At 41.8% G+C, this 19,472-nt stretch overlaps 2 protein-coding genes across 3 annotated transcripts in view; one reads left to right on the top strand and one right to left on the bottom strand.

Moving 5' to 3' along the window:
- rnf19a.S (ring finger protein 19A, RBR E3 ubiquitin protein ligase S homeolog) overlaps positions 1–2,223 on the top strand; it is a 67,375-nt gene extending 65,152 nt beyond the window's left edge. Inside the window, exon 10 of the mRNA XM_018223870.2 lies at positions 1,470–2,223. Coding sequence (XP_018079359.1) covers positions 1,470–2,088 — 619 coding nt within the window. The 3' untranslated portion in view covers positions 2,089–2,223. The remainder of the gene's footprint in view (positions 1–1,469) is intronic.
- A 10,889-nt stretch (positions 2,224–13,112) lies between these two features.
- spag1.S (sperm associated antigen 1 S homeolog) overlaps positions 13,113–19,472 on the bottom strand; it is a 57,741-nt gene continuing 51,381 nt past the window's right edge. For both annotated transcript variants that reach the window (XM_018223868.2, XM_018223869.2), the window contains exons 16-19: positions 18,655–18,781; positions 18,119–18,280; positions 15,326–15,670; positions 13,113–13,462 (exon numbers count right to left, since the gene is read on the bottom strand). In XM_018223868.2, the coding sequence (XP_018079357.1) occupies positions 13,331–13,462; positions 15,326–15,670; positions 18,119–18,280; positions 18,655–18,781 (766 nt within the window). In that variant the 3' untranslated portion in view covers positions 13,113–13,330. The remainder of the gene's footprint in view (positions 13,463–15,325; positions 15,671–18,118; positions 18,281–18,654; positions 18,782–19,472) is intronic.

Here is a 19,472-nt window from a genome sequence, read left to right as displayed (position 1 = left end):
TTCTTCTACTCAATGTAACTGAATGTGTCGCAGTGGGACCTGGATTTTACTATTGAGTGCTGTTCTTAGTTCTACCAGGCAGCTGTTATCTTGTGTTAGGGAGCTGTTATCTGGTTACCTTCCCATTGTTCTGTTGTTAGGCTGCTGGGGGGAAAAGGAGGGGTTGATATCACTCCAACTTGCAGTAAAGAGTGACTGAAGTTTATCGGAGCACAAGTCACATGACTGGAGGCAGCTGGGAAATTGACAATATGCCTAGCCTCATGTCAGATTTCAAAATTACATTTTACATTTTTTTTTGCTCTTTTGAGAAATGGATTTCAGTGCAGAATTCTGCTGGAGCAGCACTATTAACTGATGTGTTTTTTACTGTCTTATGACAGTATCCCAGGGGTCCCCAAACTTTTTTTTACTCGTTAGTTGGAGAGCAACACAAACATGAAAAACTCCATGGGGATGTCAAATAAGATTTCAATAGTGGGGAAGACAAGGTGCTCCAGAATAAATTGTAAATGACTCACCGAGTAGAGAGTGTGGTCCGAGTGCACCAGACCCCCAGTTTTAGGGAGCGGCACTCAAACAGATCCACAGGACCAGAGAGAGTAAGTTAAAAACATATTTTTATTTATACAAAGTTAAAAAATGTATATCTGCATCTCCATCCGCCCTACGCGTTTCACACCCACTTAGGGCACTTAGTGATGGGCTCTCGGCCCTGCTTCTTCTTCATGATGTCAAATAAGAGCTGTGATTGGCTGTTTGGTAGCCCCTATATGGACTGGCAGCCTACAGGAGACTGTTTGGCAGTACATCTGGTTTTTTATGCCTCCAAAACTTTCCTCTAAGCCTGGAATTCAAAAATAAGCAGGTGTTCTGAGACCACTGGGAGCAACATCCAAGGGCTTGAAGAGTCACATGTTGCTCATGAGCTACTGGTTGGGGATCACTGCAGTATCCTTTTAAAGGAAAAGGAAAGGTTAAAACTAAGTAAGCTTTATCAGAAAGGTCTATATAAATACACCAGTAAACACTCTTTCCTTCTATTGTGTACACATGGGCTTCCATGTTTTCAGCTTAAACCTCCAGGGCTAGGACTTGAGCATGCTCAGTTTGCTCCTCTCACCCTTCCTCCTCCCCTCCCTGCTGTAATCTGAGCCCAGAGCTATGAGTGAGCAGAGAGCGACTGAGGCAGTAAGTGATGTCACACCAAGCTAATACGGCAGCTTCTATCCTAAACAGAGAGCTTCTAGAGCTGTTTGGTAAAGCATTCTGCAGACTAAACATAGTATTATAGCGTGTACTATTGCAGCTAGTCTATTGGTAATAAACTGCCTCGGTAACGTTCTCCTTTAAGCTACTGCAAACCTGCAGCTCCCAGTTGCCTTGTTCTTGTACAAAATCTCATTCTATTTGACAGTTGCTTCCGTAGTATTTCATATGATAAATCTTGGCTCTTTTTTTCTCCCCAGGGATGGCAACAGTATGGAGGTGCAGGTGGACATCGAGTCGAAGCCAGACAAATTCAGGCACAACAGCGGAAGCAGCAGCGTTGATGATGGCGGCAGTCGCAGTAATGGAGGCGGCTCTGCATCTTGTCTAACCGAGAGCAAAAGCAGCACAGCCAAATGGTCCAAAGAAGCCACGGCGGGTAAAAAAAGTAAAGGGAAACTGAGGAAAAAGAGCAGCACAAAGATAAACGAGACGAGAGAGGATATGGACGCTCAGCTCCTGGAGAAGCAAAGCACGAATTCCAGTGAGTTTGACTCGCCGTCACTAAGTGACAGTATTCCATCAGTCGCCGACTCCCACTGCAGCCATTTCTCCGAATTCAGCTGCTCCGACATGGAAAGCATGAAAACGTCTTGCAGCCACGGCTCCAACGACTACCACTCTCGCTTCTCCGCCGTCAGCCCCCTCCCCGAGGTAGAGAACGACCGCCTGGAAAACTCTCCACACCAGAGCGCCATGGTTACGGATGTCTCCCCGCTGAGTTACATTGCAGAAGAGAACCTGAATGTATCAAACAGACCCGACCAGACTGGGGAAACCCAGGCGCAAGTACAGAGTGCCATCCAGACGGACATCTAGAGCTGTCGCTGCTGTGATACTTCTTACCACTAGCCCTGCTCTCACCCAAAGCTTCGCCTCAAGTTGGCTACTGAGTCACCCAACGGAGCGAGCGGACTGTATCCGGCACCTTCCACTGTTATGGTCTTGCGTTTTGTTTAAGGGCAGAAAATGTCCCTTATTCCACATTCTGCTCTTTTGCACCTGGAACTAACACCCAGTATGGGGAGTTCCGTAGATGACAAGATTGTGATACTCCGGGGACTCTTTATCATGGAGAGATTTTGTTCTGAATCCAATCGCTCGCTAAAGGGGTGGTTCACCTTTAATGCAACTTTTAGTGTGTTCTAGAACGGCCAATTCTAAGCAACTTTTCAATTGGTCTTTAATATTTATTGTTTTATAGTTATTTGCCTTTTTCTTCGGACTCTTTGCAGCTTTCAAATAGGCGTCGCTGACCCCTTCTAAAGAGTTGGGATGCATCGAATCCAGGATTCAGTTCGTGATTCAGCCTTTTTCAGCAGGCCAAATCCTTCTGCCCGGCCGAACCAAATCCGAACCCTAATTTGCATATGCAAAGTAGGGGCAGGGAGGGAAATCATGTGACTTTTGTCACAAAACAAGGAAGTAATAAATGTTTTCCCATTGCCACCCCTAATATGCAAATTAGGATTCGGTTCAGTATTCGAAAAAATCTTTAACGAAGGATTCAGGGGTTCGGGTGAATCCAAAATAGTGGATTCAGTGCATCCCTAGTAAAGCGCAAATTTTCTGTAAGGCTACAAATGTATTGTTATTGCTAATTTTTATTTATCCTCTTTCTATTCAGGCCTCTCCTATTCATATTCCAGTCTCTTATTGAGATCAATGCATGGTTGCTAGGGTAATTTAGAGCCTAGTTACCAGATTGCTTAAAATGCAAACTGAAGAGCTGCTGAATTAAAAAGCTAAATAAACCAAAAACCTTCAATAATAAAAAATTAAAACCAATTGCAAATCGTCTCGGTATATCACTCTCTACATCACACTAACGGTTATCTTAAAGGTGAACAACCCCTTTATAACTTCATTCCACGTTCTAAAGTTATGTTTTTATTCAATTGCTACTAGAGGGTTATGCAAGGAGCTCCCACAGAGCAGGGTTGTGCTTATTATATCGTCTTTGCACAACTTGTTGAAAGGGCAACTGGTACCTGGAGAAAAAAAAAAAGTATTCCCGAGTTCCGGCATTACTTGGGCTCACTGTGTTCAGTATCATCACAGAGTGATCGACAACATTCTAGCAGGACAAACTGTCACCTTTGGGATAAGACCACCCTCTTTTCATTATCGGTGCCTTTAACAAAGACTGGGGTTTAAGTGCCTGGTCATTTGAGAGTTTATTATTCTTAATGCTGGTTTTCCTTGAAGTCCTGTCTGGCCACCTGAGGGCTGGGACTGGCCAGTGACTGTGCTAGAATATAGAATACAACTCTATTAGCCGACCAAAGACTCACTCAGGCTTCAGAGGAAATAGAACAACATTGTGCCCCCCGCAAATGATCCAATAGTAAAGCACAGTGCAGATCATGCACCCCTTGGCTGATTCAAGGAATCGTCTATGCTTTTGGCTTACACAAATATCCGCTGATATGGAGGGGGCGGAGCGTCAGGACTGTTGGTCTTTGCAATGAGTGCCCCCTTTAAAGGGGAACTATTGCGAAAACGAAAATTTTATATAAGCTCCAGCATACTGAGATGAGAAACTTTCTAAATTCAATCCATTAAAAATTCTGTACTGTTTCTGAAATAATCAAGTTCATCTTCACTATTCATCTCTCAGCATCTGTTTCTCTTCATTCTCTCTTCATTCAGGAGCTGGTGTTAAATAGGGATGCACCGAATCCAGGATTCAGTTTGGGATTCGTCCGAACCAAATCTGCATCCTAATTAGGGATGCAGCAAATCCGCTATTTTGGATTTGGCCGAACCCCTGAATCCTTTGCAAAAGATCCGAATCCTAATTTACATATGCAAATTAGGGGTGGGAAGGCTAAAACATTTTTTACTTCCTTGTTTTGTGACAAAAAGTCACGTGATTTCCCTCCCCGCCCCTAATTTGCATATGCAGATTAGGATTCAGCCGAATCTTTCGCGAAGGATTTGGGGGTCTGGCCGAATCAAAAATATTGGATTCGGTGTATCCTTAGTGTCAGATGAATGATCCAATATATCTTATAGGGGGGCTCCTTTTGCCTAGAAGATGTATTAGAGCTCAATCTATTAAAATCACCAGAAATCATGTCTCTCTACATGCAAGATTTGTGCAAAAGGCAGTTATTTTGTTAGATTTCATTTTTACTGCAATCAGTTATTTGAGTGAGCTCTAATACATCTCCTTGGCAAAAGGAGCCCCCCTATAAGATATATTGGATCTAAAAACTGACACCCAACTGCTGAACGAAGACAGAATGAAGAGAAACAGATGCTGAGAGAGGAATAGTGAAGATAAATATTTAATTGATTGTATTAAGAAAGTTTCTTATTTCAGTATGAGGAAGCTTATATTAAATTTACATTTTCAAGATAGTTCCCCTTTAACAATGCAAAAACAAAAGTATGTCGGTATGGAAACAGCCTTTGTCCTGTTCCTTCAGTCTTGCCAAGACGGTGCTACTTGAATGTTCCGGTGTATGATTTAAAGTTTGCCATATTCCACTGGCCTAATCCGTGATTGTTCTTACCAGTTTAACCTGCTTATAACACTAGTGCCAGAACTATTGGACAAAGCTTGTTCTCGTAATTTGTATATTTGTTTGCAATATTTTGCTGAATAATATGCGTGTATACTGCATACCCGAATAAATGTCTAAGTTCTACATTTGTCTTCACTCTATTAAATCACCAGACATCATGTCTCTCTACATGCAGGATTTGTGCAAAAGGCAGTTATTTTGTTACATTTTGTTTCTGCTGGAATCAGTTATTTGAGTGAGCTCTAATTCATCTGCTAGGAAAGGTCTGACACCCAACTCCTGAATGAAGACAGAATGAGGAGAAACAGATGCTGAGAGAGGAATAGTGAAGATAAACATATTTAGATTATTTCATAAATGATGCAGAATTTTTTAATTGATTATATTTAGAAAGTTTCTTATTTCAGTATGATAAAGCTTATATTACATTTTCACTATAGTTCTGCTTTAAAGCATCACTTGTTGGGAACATAGAATGTGAGTTGCTCCTATGATAACTATGTATAAATATATAAGGGGATCATATAATAATCTCTCTAATGCTTTATTTACCAGTAGGTCTTTCCAGCTGACACAAGGTCACCCATTCAGATTAGAAGAAAAGAGGTTCCGCCTAAATATTCGGAAGGGGGGGTTTTACAGTGAGAGCTGTGAAGATGTGGAATTCTCTCCCTGAATCAGTGGTACAGGCTGATACATTAGATAGCTTTAAAGGAGAAGGAAAGGTTAAAACTAAGTAAGCCTTATCAGAAAGGTTCATCTAAATATACCAGTAAACCCCAAAAGTAATGCTGCTATGAGTCCCCTGTCAAAAGAAACACTGCATTTCTTTCCTTCTATTGTGTACACATGGGCTTCTGTATCAGACTTCCTGCCTTTAGCTTAAACCTCATTGCCCTGGGCAAGAGCATGCTCAGTTTGCTCCTCTCCCCCCCCCCTCCCTTCTCTACTGTAATCTGAGCCCAGAGCAGGGAGAGATTTAGGCAGGAAGTGATGTCACACCACGTTAATACTGCAGCTCCTATCCTAAACAAACAGAGAGTTTCCAGAGCTTTTTACTCAGGTATGGTAAAACATTCTACAGAATAAATATAGCATTCTAGCTTGCACTATTGCAGCTAATCTATTGGCAATAAAATGCCTCCGTAGCTTTCCTTCTCCTTTAAGAAGGGGTTGGATGGTGTTTAGCAAGTGAAGGAATACAGGGTTATGGGAGATAGCTCATAGTACAAGTTAATCCAGGGACTGGTCCCATTGCCATTTTGGAGCCAGGAAGGAATTTTTTCCCCCTCTGAGGCAAATTGGAGAGGCTTCAGATGGGTTTTTTGCCTTCCTCTGGATCAACTGGTAGTTAGGCAGGTTAAAATAAAGTTTAAGGTTGAACTTGATGGACATGTGTCTTTTTTTCAACCAAACTTACTGTTACTATGTTTGTTGGCAGTGTCTTCAGATCTACTGATCCCCAGGTCTTCTGGTAGATCCTGATATACCTTTTGGGTGCCCCTGAGCTACAAATATCTGAATTTAGTCGTAATTATTTGGGGTTTTTTTTCCAACTACTATCTGGTTGCTCGGGCTTAACTCCCATAGCAACAGGCAGTTTAGAAGGCAGGAGTGGAAATTGTATAAGAGAAGGCAAGTAGAGAATGATGAGCAATATAAGTAACAATAACCGCGAGATACCCAAAATGACCAGCAGGTGGTGCTGCTTCAAATTCAATATATTAGTTTAAGAACCATTATTGTCTGTAGATGCGCAAACTTTACCAGTATAAAGGCATCTCTGCAACATATGAAGTGGCAAATGCTTTTCACAGGGTTAAACAGAAACAAAAATGGGAAGTCTTTAAAATGCTGCTTAAAGGAGAAGGAAAGGTTAAAACTAAGTAAGCCTTATCAGAAAGGTTCATCTAAATATACCAGTAAACCCCAAAAGTAATGCTGCTCTGAGTCCTCTGTCAAAGGAAACACAGCATTTCTTTCCTTCTATTGTGTACACATGGACTTCTGTATCAGACTTCCTGCCTTTAGCTTAAACCTCATTGCCCTGGGCAAGAGCATGCTCAGTTTGCTCCTCTCCCCCCCCCCCTCCCTTCTCTGCTGTAATCTGAGCCCAGAGCAGGGAGAGACTCAGGCAGGAAGTGATGTCACACCACGTTAATACTGCAGCTCCTATCCTGAACAAACAGAGAGTTTCTAGAGCTTTTTACTCAGGTATGGTAAAACATTCTACAGAATAAATATAGCATTCTAGCTTGCACTATTGCAGCTAATATATTGGCAATAAAATGCCTCCGTAGCTTTCCTTCTCCTTTAATAAATATACTTGTCAGTATATTCCTCTAGTAAGCAAGGAACGTCACAGAAAATGGACCCGTGCAGGACTCTACCTTATTCTAATTTACACTTTACTTCTCCTTTAAGAGGGATATAAATGAGCTGGAGAGAGTGCAGAGACTAAGTGCAACTAAACTGGTTAGAGGGAGGGAAGACTTAAATTATGAGGGGAGACTGACAAGGTTGGGGTTGTTTTCTCTGGAAAAAAGGCGCTTGCGAGGGGACATGATTACACTTTACAAGTACATTAGAGGACATTATAGACAAATAACAGGGGACCTTTTTACCCATAAAGTGGATCACCGTACCAGAGGCCTCCCCTTTAGACTAGAAGAAAAGAACTTTCATTTGAAGCAACGTAGGAGGTTCTTCACAGTCAGGACAGTGAGGTTGTGGAATGCACTGCCGGGTGATGTTGTGATGCTGATTCAGTTAATGACTATAAGAATGGCTTGGATGATTTTTTGGACAGACATAATATCAAAGGCTATTGTGATACTAAGCTCTATAGTTAGTATAGGTATGGGTATATAGAATTTAATTAAAAGTAGAGAGGGGTGTGTGTATGGATGCTGGGTTTTCATTTGGAGGGGTTGGACTTGATGGACTTTGTCTTTTTTTAACCCCACGTAAGTACAGTAAGTAACTATAACTATAACTTGAGAGAAGTTCACCATGTCCTCAATCAGAGGCACTTTTTCATCAGTACAAGGGGGAACAAACGGGACCAGTTGTGACTATTGATATAAAACATAGGCTTTCAGGGCCCTGCAATGATTCTGTGTACAATTATATCAGCTCTAACATCTCTGATAACTGCCCATTCCATGCCAAATTAAAGGGTAAGTTATACTCCATCTACAATAATAGATTTTGAAGAGCTCCTAAAGCATAGTGTATGACTATGAAGATTTTCATTTTTCATCCAGGTCATGGTATATCTAGTATAGGTCAATCTAAAGCCTAGTGTATTTCTCATTATGCCATTGCTCCGTGCAGTTCTCAGAAACACTAAATCTTGAAACATTTTTCAGTTTACACAGTGAATGTTTGAGTTTGTAGAGAAGAATGCAGACACTGCTATTTTTTGGGAACAGCCTAATATTCCCTTATCTTCTCTTTCTCTAAAGGAATAACTCACATTTGATAGATTTTTCTTCTTGTTTTGATTTGGAATAGAGAGTGCAGTGTTCCCAATGAATTTGTCTGTATGGAAATAAAACTATTATAAGGAGTTTGAACTTTATTCAGTTTTCTAAACACGCTGCTAATATTCTGAACACAAGTGTACGTGTCATTAGTCACATGTGCTTAGTTAACCATTCAGTAGGCAGATATAGTGGTGGGTGACTCTCCCAGCAGCTGTGAAACCAGTTCCGTTACTTTGCCCCCAAATAAATCAACACTCTAGACCCAGTAACAATGTGGATCTAATGAAACAGCCCTGGAATCGGTTACACGACTTTTATAACTTTATGACCAGAGTGTATTCACCAAAAACAGGTATTTCTCAGCATGTGACGGCCTATGGGGCCCTCTCTGCAGTTATTTCATTTGTATATTGATAATGTCATGGACTTTAGGCAATTGTATGGCCCCTGCGCAGACTCTCCTGAACCCTGAACTTAGCAGGCATTAAAGGAGAACTAAAGTCTAACTAAAGAAGTAGCTAGAAATGTACATTGTTTTGTGCTTCTGTACCAGCCCAAGGCAACCACAGCCTTTTAGTAGTAAAGATATGTGTCTCCAAAGATGCCCCAGTAGCTCCCCATCTTCTTTTCTGCTGATTCACTGCACATGCTCTGTGCTGCTGTCACTTACTGAGCTTAGGGACCAACTTATATAATATACAGTACACATAGAATAGAAATGTCCCAACATAAGGCTGATTAGTAATTAATACAGATAATTACTACATGGCAGCACAGAAACCAGTACAATTAGCATCAGAATTTAATAATCAGCCCCGTAGCATCATCTTATATTACAGACAAACCTCATTTTCTGCTTGATAATTTGCTACAAACTCTAAGCTTAGCTTCTCAACAGCCAATCAGAGCCCACTGAGCATGTGAGTGTCACAGACACTTTCCAAGATGGTGACCCCCTGTGACAAGTTTGAAGTCCTGGATCATTGCTGCTATTGACAAGCTGAAACTTTAGGCTGGTGCAATAAGTTCAGTATATAAAATATGGCATTTTAACCATATTAATTTTTAGTGTTTAGTTCTTCTTTAAAGGGCATGTAAAGGCAAAAAAATAAAATCCCATTTTTACTTTCTTCAGTGAAATTCTCCCTTCATTTACTGCTGTGGATAGGAATTGTCAGATGGTCCCTAACTGCTGAGCAGGGAAACAATCATACTTATGAACAGCAGGGGGAGCCCCCGCCTTACTTCCCAGCCATGCAGAACTCAAGCAGCTTTGTTGGCCCGTCGGCAGCTTATTGGCCCGGGTATGGGGCCCCCCCGACGGGCTTCCCTGATCGAGATCTGCCCGAAAGTTGGCCAGATCTCGATCGGATGGGACTAAAAATCCCGTCGGATCGCTGCCACATCTGTTCGTTGGTGCGGTCCCGCAATCCAACCGCCCGTAAAGCCACCGTTAGGATCCGATCGTTGGGCCCTAGGGCCCACGATCAGATCAGCCCAATATTGCCCACCTGAAGGTGGGCATATCGGGGAGAGATCCGCTCGTTTGGCGACATCGGCAAACAAGCGGATTTCTCCGTGTATGGCCACCTTTAGTCATGCAAACATGTTGGCCCCATACATTAAAGGGGAAGTCAAATCTAAAATAAAGCTAGAAATGCTGTATTTTGTATACTACATTTAAATATGAACTTACTGCACCACAAGCCTAATCAAACAAATAATTTATGCTTTCAAAGTTGGCTACAGGGTGTCACCATCTTGTAACTTTGTTAAACATATTTGCAAGACTAAGACTGTGCACATGCTCAGTGTGGTCTGGGCTGCTTAGGGATCGTCATAAACAAAGCTGCTTGAGTTCTGCATGGCTGGGAAGTAAGGCGGGGGCTCCCCCTGCTGTTTATAAGTATGATTGTTTCCCTGCTCAGCAGTTAGGGACCATCTGACAATTCCTATCCACAGCAGTAAATGAAGGGAGAATTTCACTGCATACAGTCAGGTTTCTTATAAAAACCGTACACAGTTTTAATTAAAGTATATTGGAGATAGGTTTCTTTTTTATTAAAGAAGTAAAAATGGGATTTTATTTTTTTGCCTTTACATTCCCTTTAAGGATTTGGATTCGATTCGGCCTGTCACTAGGATTTGCCTGAATCCCAATCGTGCTAAAAACAAGTCTGAATTCTGGCTGAATCGAGAATGGAATCCTGGACTGGGCACATCCCTACGTCTATTACAAACAGTGATAAGGATACTTGCCTGTGGGCTCAATGAGACATTTGCCAGTCATAAATAAAAGACACAAACAGGGTTTTGGCTTAGATGTAAAAATATTTAATGTGATAAATAGTGAGCTGCAGCAGAGATACAGACGTCTCCTATGCTTACAGTGTGTATGCGCTTAGGAAATAAAACATGTATTTAAATACAGAGGTCATTATTTGGTCAAGCAGAAATATATATATACAGCAGTATTACAGCATCAGGTTCCTTATTAATAGACCGGCAGGGACATATTCTCTGAATGTAATACAGGTATGGGACCGGTTATCCAGAATGCTCGCGACCTGGGGTTTTCTGGATAATCGATCTTTCCATAATTTGGATCTTCATACCTTGTCTACTAGAAATTCATGTAAATATTAAATAAACCCAATAGGCTGGTTTTGCTTCCAATAAGGATTAATTATATCTTAGTTGGAATCAAAAGTACAAGCTACTGTTTTATTATTACAGAGAAAAAGGAAATCTATAAAAAATTTGGATTCATTTATTATAATGGAGTCTATGGGGGAAGGCCTTTCCTTAATGGGGTTGTTCACCTTTAAATTAACTATTGGTATGATGTAGAGAGTGATATTCGGAGACTATCTGCAATTGGTTTTCATTTTTTATTATTTGTGGTTTTTTGAGTTATTTCACTTTTTATTCAGCAGCTCTCCAGATTGCAGTATCAGCAAATCCTAGAACCCATGCATTGATTTGAATGAGAATATGGAATTTTAATAGGAGAGGGTCGGAACATAAATATGAGTAATATAAAAAGTAGCAATAACAATAAAAGTGTAGCTTTATAAAGGATTCGTTTTAGAGGGGGTCTGCGACCCCCTTTTGAGAGCTAGAAAGAGTCAGGAGAAGTAGGCAAATAATTCATAAACTATATATAAAAAAAAAAAAAAATATGAAGACCAATTGAAAAGTTGCTTAGAATTGGCCATTCTATAGTAAAAGTTAACATGAAGATGAACCACCTCTTTAATTCAGAACTTTTGGGTTTCCAGATAATAGATCCCATAGCTGTACTAGAAATACTGTATATACACAGAGTTGTTTGTAGGCGCAGCTTCCCCTGTTGACACACACAATGATTGGTGGAAAGAGAAAGCATAAGCTATTGGCTGTATTCCCGCGGGTGCTGCTATAGGAGACAAATACCCGTGTCTTGTCCCGTTTGTTTGTACCTGCGATTCCTGTATTGTAGCGCGTGCCTCTTGTCTACATGAACACAGTAACGGAATTAGAATAAATATTATAACAAATGAAAACTAATTTGGCTACAGCAGAGAGTCCAAAGCCGGGGGATTCCCCACCCCAACTGTACAACCCAGCAAATGTGCAATTAAATTGTGCAATTAAACATTCAGAGGTATTGACTGTAGTATCCAGGAGCCTCTGTATAAGATGCAGTGCAGTCAATAGGACAATTTACTTGCTAGGGTAAGGGCACGCGCTAAGATTTAGGGAGATTTAGTCGTCTGGCTTCTTCGTGCGACTAATCTCCCCTAAAAACCTTCCCACCGTCTGGCGGGATGGCACTTGGAGAGATTTGTTTTCAGAAGTCGCCCGAAGCAGTGTCGGACTGGCCCGGCAGGATACCGGGAAAAAACCTGGGGGGCCCCGGTCCTCATTGTTCTCCGCCGGGCCAGACCCCCTCTCCCGATCCTGGTCCTAAAAAAAACAAAACAATTTGTGTCACCGGGCAGCGTTGTGCGGCTCTGAGCGTGCATGCGCGCCGTGCAGCTCCCATGTGCGCATGCGCGCCATGCGGCTTCTTGTGTGCATGTGCATCTTCTTGTGCAGCGTCACGATAGGAGACCAGGGGGGCCCTGGATAGCAAGTCCGACCATGGCCCGAAGTTGCCTAACGAGGAAGGCATTGCGAGGAGATTAGTCGCCACAAAGAAGAGGCGATTTGTCACTGGGCGACTAATCTCTCTCAAATAGCATCGTGTGCCTCTACTCCTAATGAAATCCCTGCCGCAGAATAAACTCGCTGCAGAATTATTGCAAATGGGACAAACAACTAAAACCCTTACCCTGCTCATTTCAATTTCATTATACTTTATGCTTTTATAGGATGGAAAATGCATATGAGATTGATTACTTAAAGGGGAACTCCAGCTTCCAAACCAAAATGTCATAAAAAGAGGCCCACATAACACAGAAACCCCTAATATACCCATCATAGTTACCTGTTTCTTCAAAAAGTATCAATAAATGCCATTTCCTATGCTGAAATCCAGCTGTTTAACAGTTCTTCTCTTTCTGCATTAATTGAAATCCTGGCAGGGAAGGAGGGACTAAACACTGATGTTACAAATTGTAACAACTACCCCACAGCTTACAGACAGCATGCAGGAACTACATAACCCACAATGCATTGCACTGTGATGTTCACGTGTGCAGGGAATTGTGGGGTTTGTATCAACAGCCATCTGTCCTCAGCCTGCATCCTCCAAAGTAACAGTAGTCAGCCAGCTCAGCAAAGTAGTCAGACAGATCAGCAGGAGAGCAGGGGGCTAGGCTTAGGGAACTGTCAGAAACCATTAAAAATCATGAAAATTCTACATATTTTTTAATTGATGTATATTGCAAAGTTACTTGAAATTATGTTTACTTTTCAAAAAGCTTAAGTTATATTTGTGTGGAGTTCCCCTTTAAATAACATTCATGCGTGAACATTGCATAGTTTAGCCTTTCCCGAGCAATCCATTACAACACAACCGTGCATAGAAAGTCAGCGAGTTCCATAAACATAGATTTAAAGTTCATATTCCCTTGCAAGGCTCAGTACAGCCTCCCGCTCCATATCCCCATTCTGGTTCTGAGTGAGGGAATCAAAGAGATCCTGAATTTCATCCTTTTGGTTCTTACTCAAGAGCATGACCACTATCTGTAAGGCAGAAACACAAAGAATTAATTAGCAGGTGCAACCATAAAACTAAATTATATTCACATCCCTTCCTAATGGGAAAGTATCGCACAGGTGGAACAAACCCATATTTCTGTGGGGATAAGTAATATATAGTGAATAAAGTACCCCCTCTTGCAAATTATAAGGATATTATAGGTTACCGAGGAGTTTCATGACCATATAAAATCACAAGACCAAAGGCAGAGTGTTTTTATACAGGTCATGGAACTCCGAGGTTACTTCTAATATCCTTACATTTTGCAACAGGGGGTACTTTATTAGAATACACAAATTCCATGTGACCGAAATGACATCACTACTCACCATTTATAACTGATGACATCACTACTCACCATTTATAACCGATGACATCACTGCTAACCATTTATAACTGATGACATCAGTACTCACCATTTATAAGGATATAATTTACAAGATATTAATGGAGTTTGTGTATTATAATGAAATACATCATATTACCAGTAATAGTCTGCACCATCTTAAACAGAGTAGTGGTCAATTATCCCCTGCTGTTCATAAGTATGATTGTTTCCCTGCTCAGCAGTTAGGGACCATCTGACAATTCCTATCCACAGCAGTGAATGGAGGGAGAATTTCACTGCATACAGTCAGGTTTCTTATAAAAACGGTACACATTTTTTAATTAAAGTATATTGGAGATAGGTTTCTTTTTCATTAAAGAAAGTAAAAAATGGGATTTTTTTTATCATACTTATGAACAGCAGGGGGAGCCCCTGCCTAACTTCCCAGCCATGCAGAACTCAAGCAGCTTTGTTTATGATGAGCCCAGACCACACTGAGCATGTGCAGAGTCTTGGTCTTGCAAAGATGTTTAACAAAGTTACAAGATGGTGACACCCTGTAGCCAACTTTGAAAGCATAAATGATTTGTTTGATTAGGCTTGTGGTGCAGTAAGTTCATGTGTATATTTAGTATACAAAATACAGCATTTCTAGCCTTATTCTATTTTAGACTTTACATGCCCTTTAAGATTCGTAGAGGACAAGTCAGACTTACGTTGCACTATTTCTCAGTGAGGAGAAGAAGCTAAGCTCCCTTCACAGTTCATTATTAGCTTTAATAACAGCAGGAAGCTCATAGGCCCCTTGTGTTTAAAGGAACAGAAACACTGACAAATGAAAGTCTTTTAAAGTAATGAGAATATCATGTACTGTTGCATTGGTAAAACAAGCTGCTGTGTAGCAATGGTGGAAATTGAAAAATCTGAAAAAAAGCTATATGGCACAGGTTAAATAGTGGATAACAGATAACATTATGTTCTACAGGGCTTATCTGATATCTGCTATGTAACCCGAGTCTTTTCTCCTTTGAATGGCTGCCCCCATTGCTACACAGCAGCTTATTTATATAAACTAGAGTAGTGTTTCTGAAGCAAACACACCAGTTTTACCTGTGCAGGGCAACATGGGCAGATTCAGGGAGATCAGTTGCCAAGCGACAAATCTCTTCTTCTTCGTCGCGATTAATCTCCCCGATGTGCCTTTCCCTGTCTTCCACCAGCTAAAATGAAAATTGCCTGGGGGCAGGCACTGGGAGCGATTTGTTTTCCAATGTCGCCTGAAGTTTCCTCGGGAGACAATTAAGGGCGACTTTGGAAAACGAAGCCCCCCGAATGCCTGTCCCCAGGCGATTTTCATTTTAGCCGACAGAAGGCAGATCATGGAGATAAGTCACCGCGAAGAAGAGGAGATTTGTCACCTGGCGACTAATCTCCCCGAATCCATGTGGCCAGACCCTAAAACACTTTATTTTTTGATGTTACTGTTCCTTTAAGTCACCAGCCATACAAAGACACATACCTTAAACCTTTCTGCTTTGCTCAGGTGTGAGAGGTGCTGGTACACCAGACCGGGTGCCGTGGGAAGAAGACAGTGTTGCATTGACCGTACAATCAGCAGGAGAATGTCTTCCTCTAACTTGTTGCTCATAAGCACAGGCAAGTCCTTTGGTTCTATGACAGATAAGAGATCCGCACAGGCAGTCTCATCTTTCATTGCCTTTATCTCATTTAACTGCTGACTAAACTCATAGGCATTGGCAGGCCTGGTAATGGGAGATCTTGGTTTAGCTGCAAGTGCTGCACTTTCTTGTCCATTGCAGTGGTTGTTATTAGACACTTCCCCATCAACATCAGCTTCATTCACCTACATAATAATAATAATAATAATAATAAAAACAAATATTAGCACTGCCTCGTGCCTATCCCAGGCCTATGTTACAATATCACTGTATATTCAAAGCAATGCAATGCCTGAACACAAGCTTAAAGAGATACTGTCATCAGTTAATAGTGCTGCCAAAACAACAGAACAATGGGAAGGTAACCAGATAGCGGCTCCATAACACAAGATAACAGCTGCCTGGTAGATCTACGAACAGCACTCAATAGTAAAATCCAGGTCCCACTGTGACACATTCAGTTACATTGAGTAGGAGAAACAGCCTGCCAGAAAGCAGTTCCATCCTAAAGTGCTGGCTCTTTCTCAAAGCACATGACCAGGCAAAATGACCTGAGATGCACCTACACACCAATATTACAATTAAAACAATACACTTTCTGGTTCAGGAATTACATTTTCTATTGTAGAGCGAATTATTTACAGTGTAAACAGTGTAATTTATAAATAAAAAATACATAGGTATATGGAACTTTGAGGCTGGATAGGGCAACAACTAGGGTTGCCACCCGACCGGTATTTTACCGGCCTTGCCAGTAAAACACATGCCAGGGCCGGGGCCAGTATTACAAATTTACCAGCAATGTAGCGGCCGGTAATTTGTAATACCCTTAACAAAAGCCCTTGCCCATCCGGTGGAAACTTACGTTTTCTTCATCATCTTGCCCTCGCGCAACGTGGCCCCGTTTTGACTGACATAGAACTAGTAAAGTGTTCATGAGCACAGGGGTGGGTCCTGAGACAAAACAGGCTTTTCAGGCTCTGTAAGGCTTGGCGACTTACTGACATTCAGCAGCTGTTAAACTACAGCTCTCAAAACCCTTGGCAGTCAAAAGGTTCCAGGAGCCAAATTGTTGCTGTATTACCCTGCTATACATACACTTTTGCAGACACAGTCAAAGACTATTATTATGTTGTCCTCTGCTATAGGGACTAATACAAATGTCACCATTTCTCCTGACTACAACTGCTATTCCACAGCCCCAGTCCTTTCCCAGAGACTATTATCCACTGTTACTATAGACACCATCTCTCCCTACTATACCTGCTATCCCACAGTCACACTCCCTTCCCAGAGACTATTATCCCACTGTTACTATAGACACCATCTCTCCCTACTATACCTGCTATCCCACAGTCAGACTCCCTTCCCAGAGACTATTATCCCACTGTTACTATAGGCACCATCTCTCCCTACTATACCTGCTATCCCACAGTCACACTCCCTTCCCAGAGACTATTATCCCACTGTTACTATAGACACCATCTCTCCCTACTATACCTGCTATCCCACCGTCACACTCCCTTCCCAGAGACTATTATCCCACTGTTACTATAGGCACCATCTCTCTCTACTATACCTGCTATCCCACAGTCACACTCCCTTCCCAGAGACTATTATCCCACTGTCACTATAGGCACCATCTCTCCCTACTATACCTGCTATCCCACAGTCACACTCCCTTCCCAGAGACTATTATCCCACTGTTACTATAGACACCATCTCTCCCTACTATACCTACTTTCCCACGGCCACACTCCCTTCCCAGAGACTATTATCCACTGTTACTATAGGCACAATCTCTCCCTACTATACCTGCTATCCCACAGTCACACTCCCTTCCCAGAGACTATTATCCCACTGTTACTATAGGCACCATCTCTCCCTACTATATCTGCTATCCTACAGTCACACTCCCTTCCCAGAGACTATTACCCCACTGCTACTATAGGCTTCGTCTCTTCCTACTATACCTGCTATCCCACAGTCACACTCCCTTCCCAGAGACTATTATCCCCACTGTTACTAGAAAGGGAATCATTTATACAGCTATTTTCTCCCATGGGACTCAAAGCACTTTTATAGCAAGTAAGGCAGCTGTTTAAGGCTCACTAAGTAGCCAGGACACACGTAGATTGTGACTTGTCCAGGGGTCACAAGGAATCAAACCAGAGTCCCTAGTATGAGATCCCACATCAAATGCTGGTCACTTAACCTCCAGGCCAGCTCCTCCTAACTATAGGCATCATCTCTCACTAATAGTAATGTGCAGCTCGACAAAATTCGTCCCACACCTGACCATAACCTGTCAGTTCAGCACCTGACCCTAACCCAGTGAGCACTGGTATTTATAGGCCTCACTGCTCTGATGTCACAGAAGAGGCAGGGTGCACAGGTGCAAAACTATACTATGCCCGGCTTTGCCTCCAAACATGGCTTTTTAAAGTTGCAGCCTGTGGTCCCGTGGGTTTTGTGCCGGCCCACACATCACTACTCCCTACTACACACACTATGCCACAGTCCCTTCCCAGATGCTATTATCCCAATGTTACCCTAACATTATGGCTGCCCATTCAAGGTATGTTAATGGTACATAATGGAGCTTCTACAAACTAACTGCTGGAGTAACATACCTCCTCTATTAGGATCTTCTTTCTTTGCTTTTCCTGCCCTTTGTTAATATCATCAGCTGCTGCAAGAAAGGGAGCAATTTCATCCAGCAATTTCTTTGCTTCTGTAATACTAGGATCCACAGAGATGACCTTTTGGAGATCATTAGCACACGCTTGATAATCCTTAAGTAGAAAATTAGACGATCATGTTATTTATGGAGTAAAAACAGTTAAAAGATTACTATTTCTATTTTTCTAAACTATTAAATTAAACAAAGAGAAAGAATCTTGTGCAACTGGACTGAAACCGGCAACTAACACAAACCTAGAATCAGTGGCTGGAGGGGTCTATTGTGTGCAGCTGTGGAACATGTTGGCTCTTTATAAATACATAAATAATAAATTAGGCACATCCATTGATTTCCCCACTGTAGGCTGAACCCAGACATTACGCCACAAAATTCCTGGTACAGTAAAACCCAATGATACAATATGCTGCTCGGGCTGAATTCGGAAGCATTGCTGTAATGCGTTGGCAGTTAATTCATCCCATTTACCTCTAATCCTTTGTAGGCCTGTGCTCGTCTGTACAAGGCTTTGATATTTAAAGTGTCAATCTGCAGAGCACATTCACAGTCGCTCCTGGCCTCTTCATACTGACTCAGTTTCAAGTAACACAGGGCCCTGCAATGGAAAATGTAAAGTCAGCTGGGAGCACAACATTTGCTGTCGTGGGAAAAAATGTTTTTTTCAAAACGCATCAGTTAATAGTGCTGCTCCAGCAGAATTCTGCACTGAAATAAATTTTCTTAAAAGAGCAAACAGATTTTTTTATATCTATTTTGAAATCTGACATGGGGCTAGACGTATTGTCTTTTTTATTGTTTCCCAGGTGCCCCCAGTCATGTGACTTGTGCTCTGATAAACAGTTCAGGGGGAGATTAGTCGCCCCCAAAGAAGAGCAGATTTGTCGCTAGGCAACTAATCTCTCCGAATCGCAGCGTGTCTCTGTCCTTACTCTGCATTCCAGACTACAAATACACAGGGAAAGTACCAGGTCATATTGGCTTACTCACATGGTACAACACAAGCAGCGGGGGGGGGGGGGCAAACTCAGCAGGTTGTATGTGTTTGGTACAAAAAGAAGGATGTTTATGCCGTCCAGAGCAAAGTACATATTCAGATTAGAAGCAATACTCTGCATAATAATGCCCTTTAGGATTCCCCCCCACACACAATTGTGCATATTTTGCTATATACACCCCTTTATATTTAATAGTAATATCCGTCTCTGTTTGGGGTTCTAGGGTCTTGGGTCTTGTGCTTTTACACAAGTCTCACACACCCTTTACATATCACATACCTCCCCACATTC

The sequence above is a fragment of the Xenopus laevis genome, chromosome 6S (assembly GCF_017654675.1).
Source record: "Xenopus laevis strain J_2021 chromosome 6S, Xenopus_laevis_v10.1, whole genome shotgun sequence".
NCBI classification, from domain to species: Eukaryota; Metazoa; Chordata; class Amphibia; order Anura; family Pipidae; genus Xenopus; species Xenopus laevis.
The sequence above is the reverse complement of the archived record's forward strand: the minus strand, read 5'-3'. Positions and strand labels throughout refer to the sequence as shown.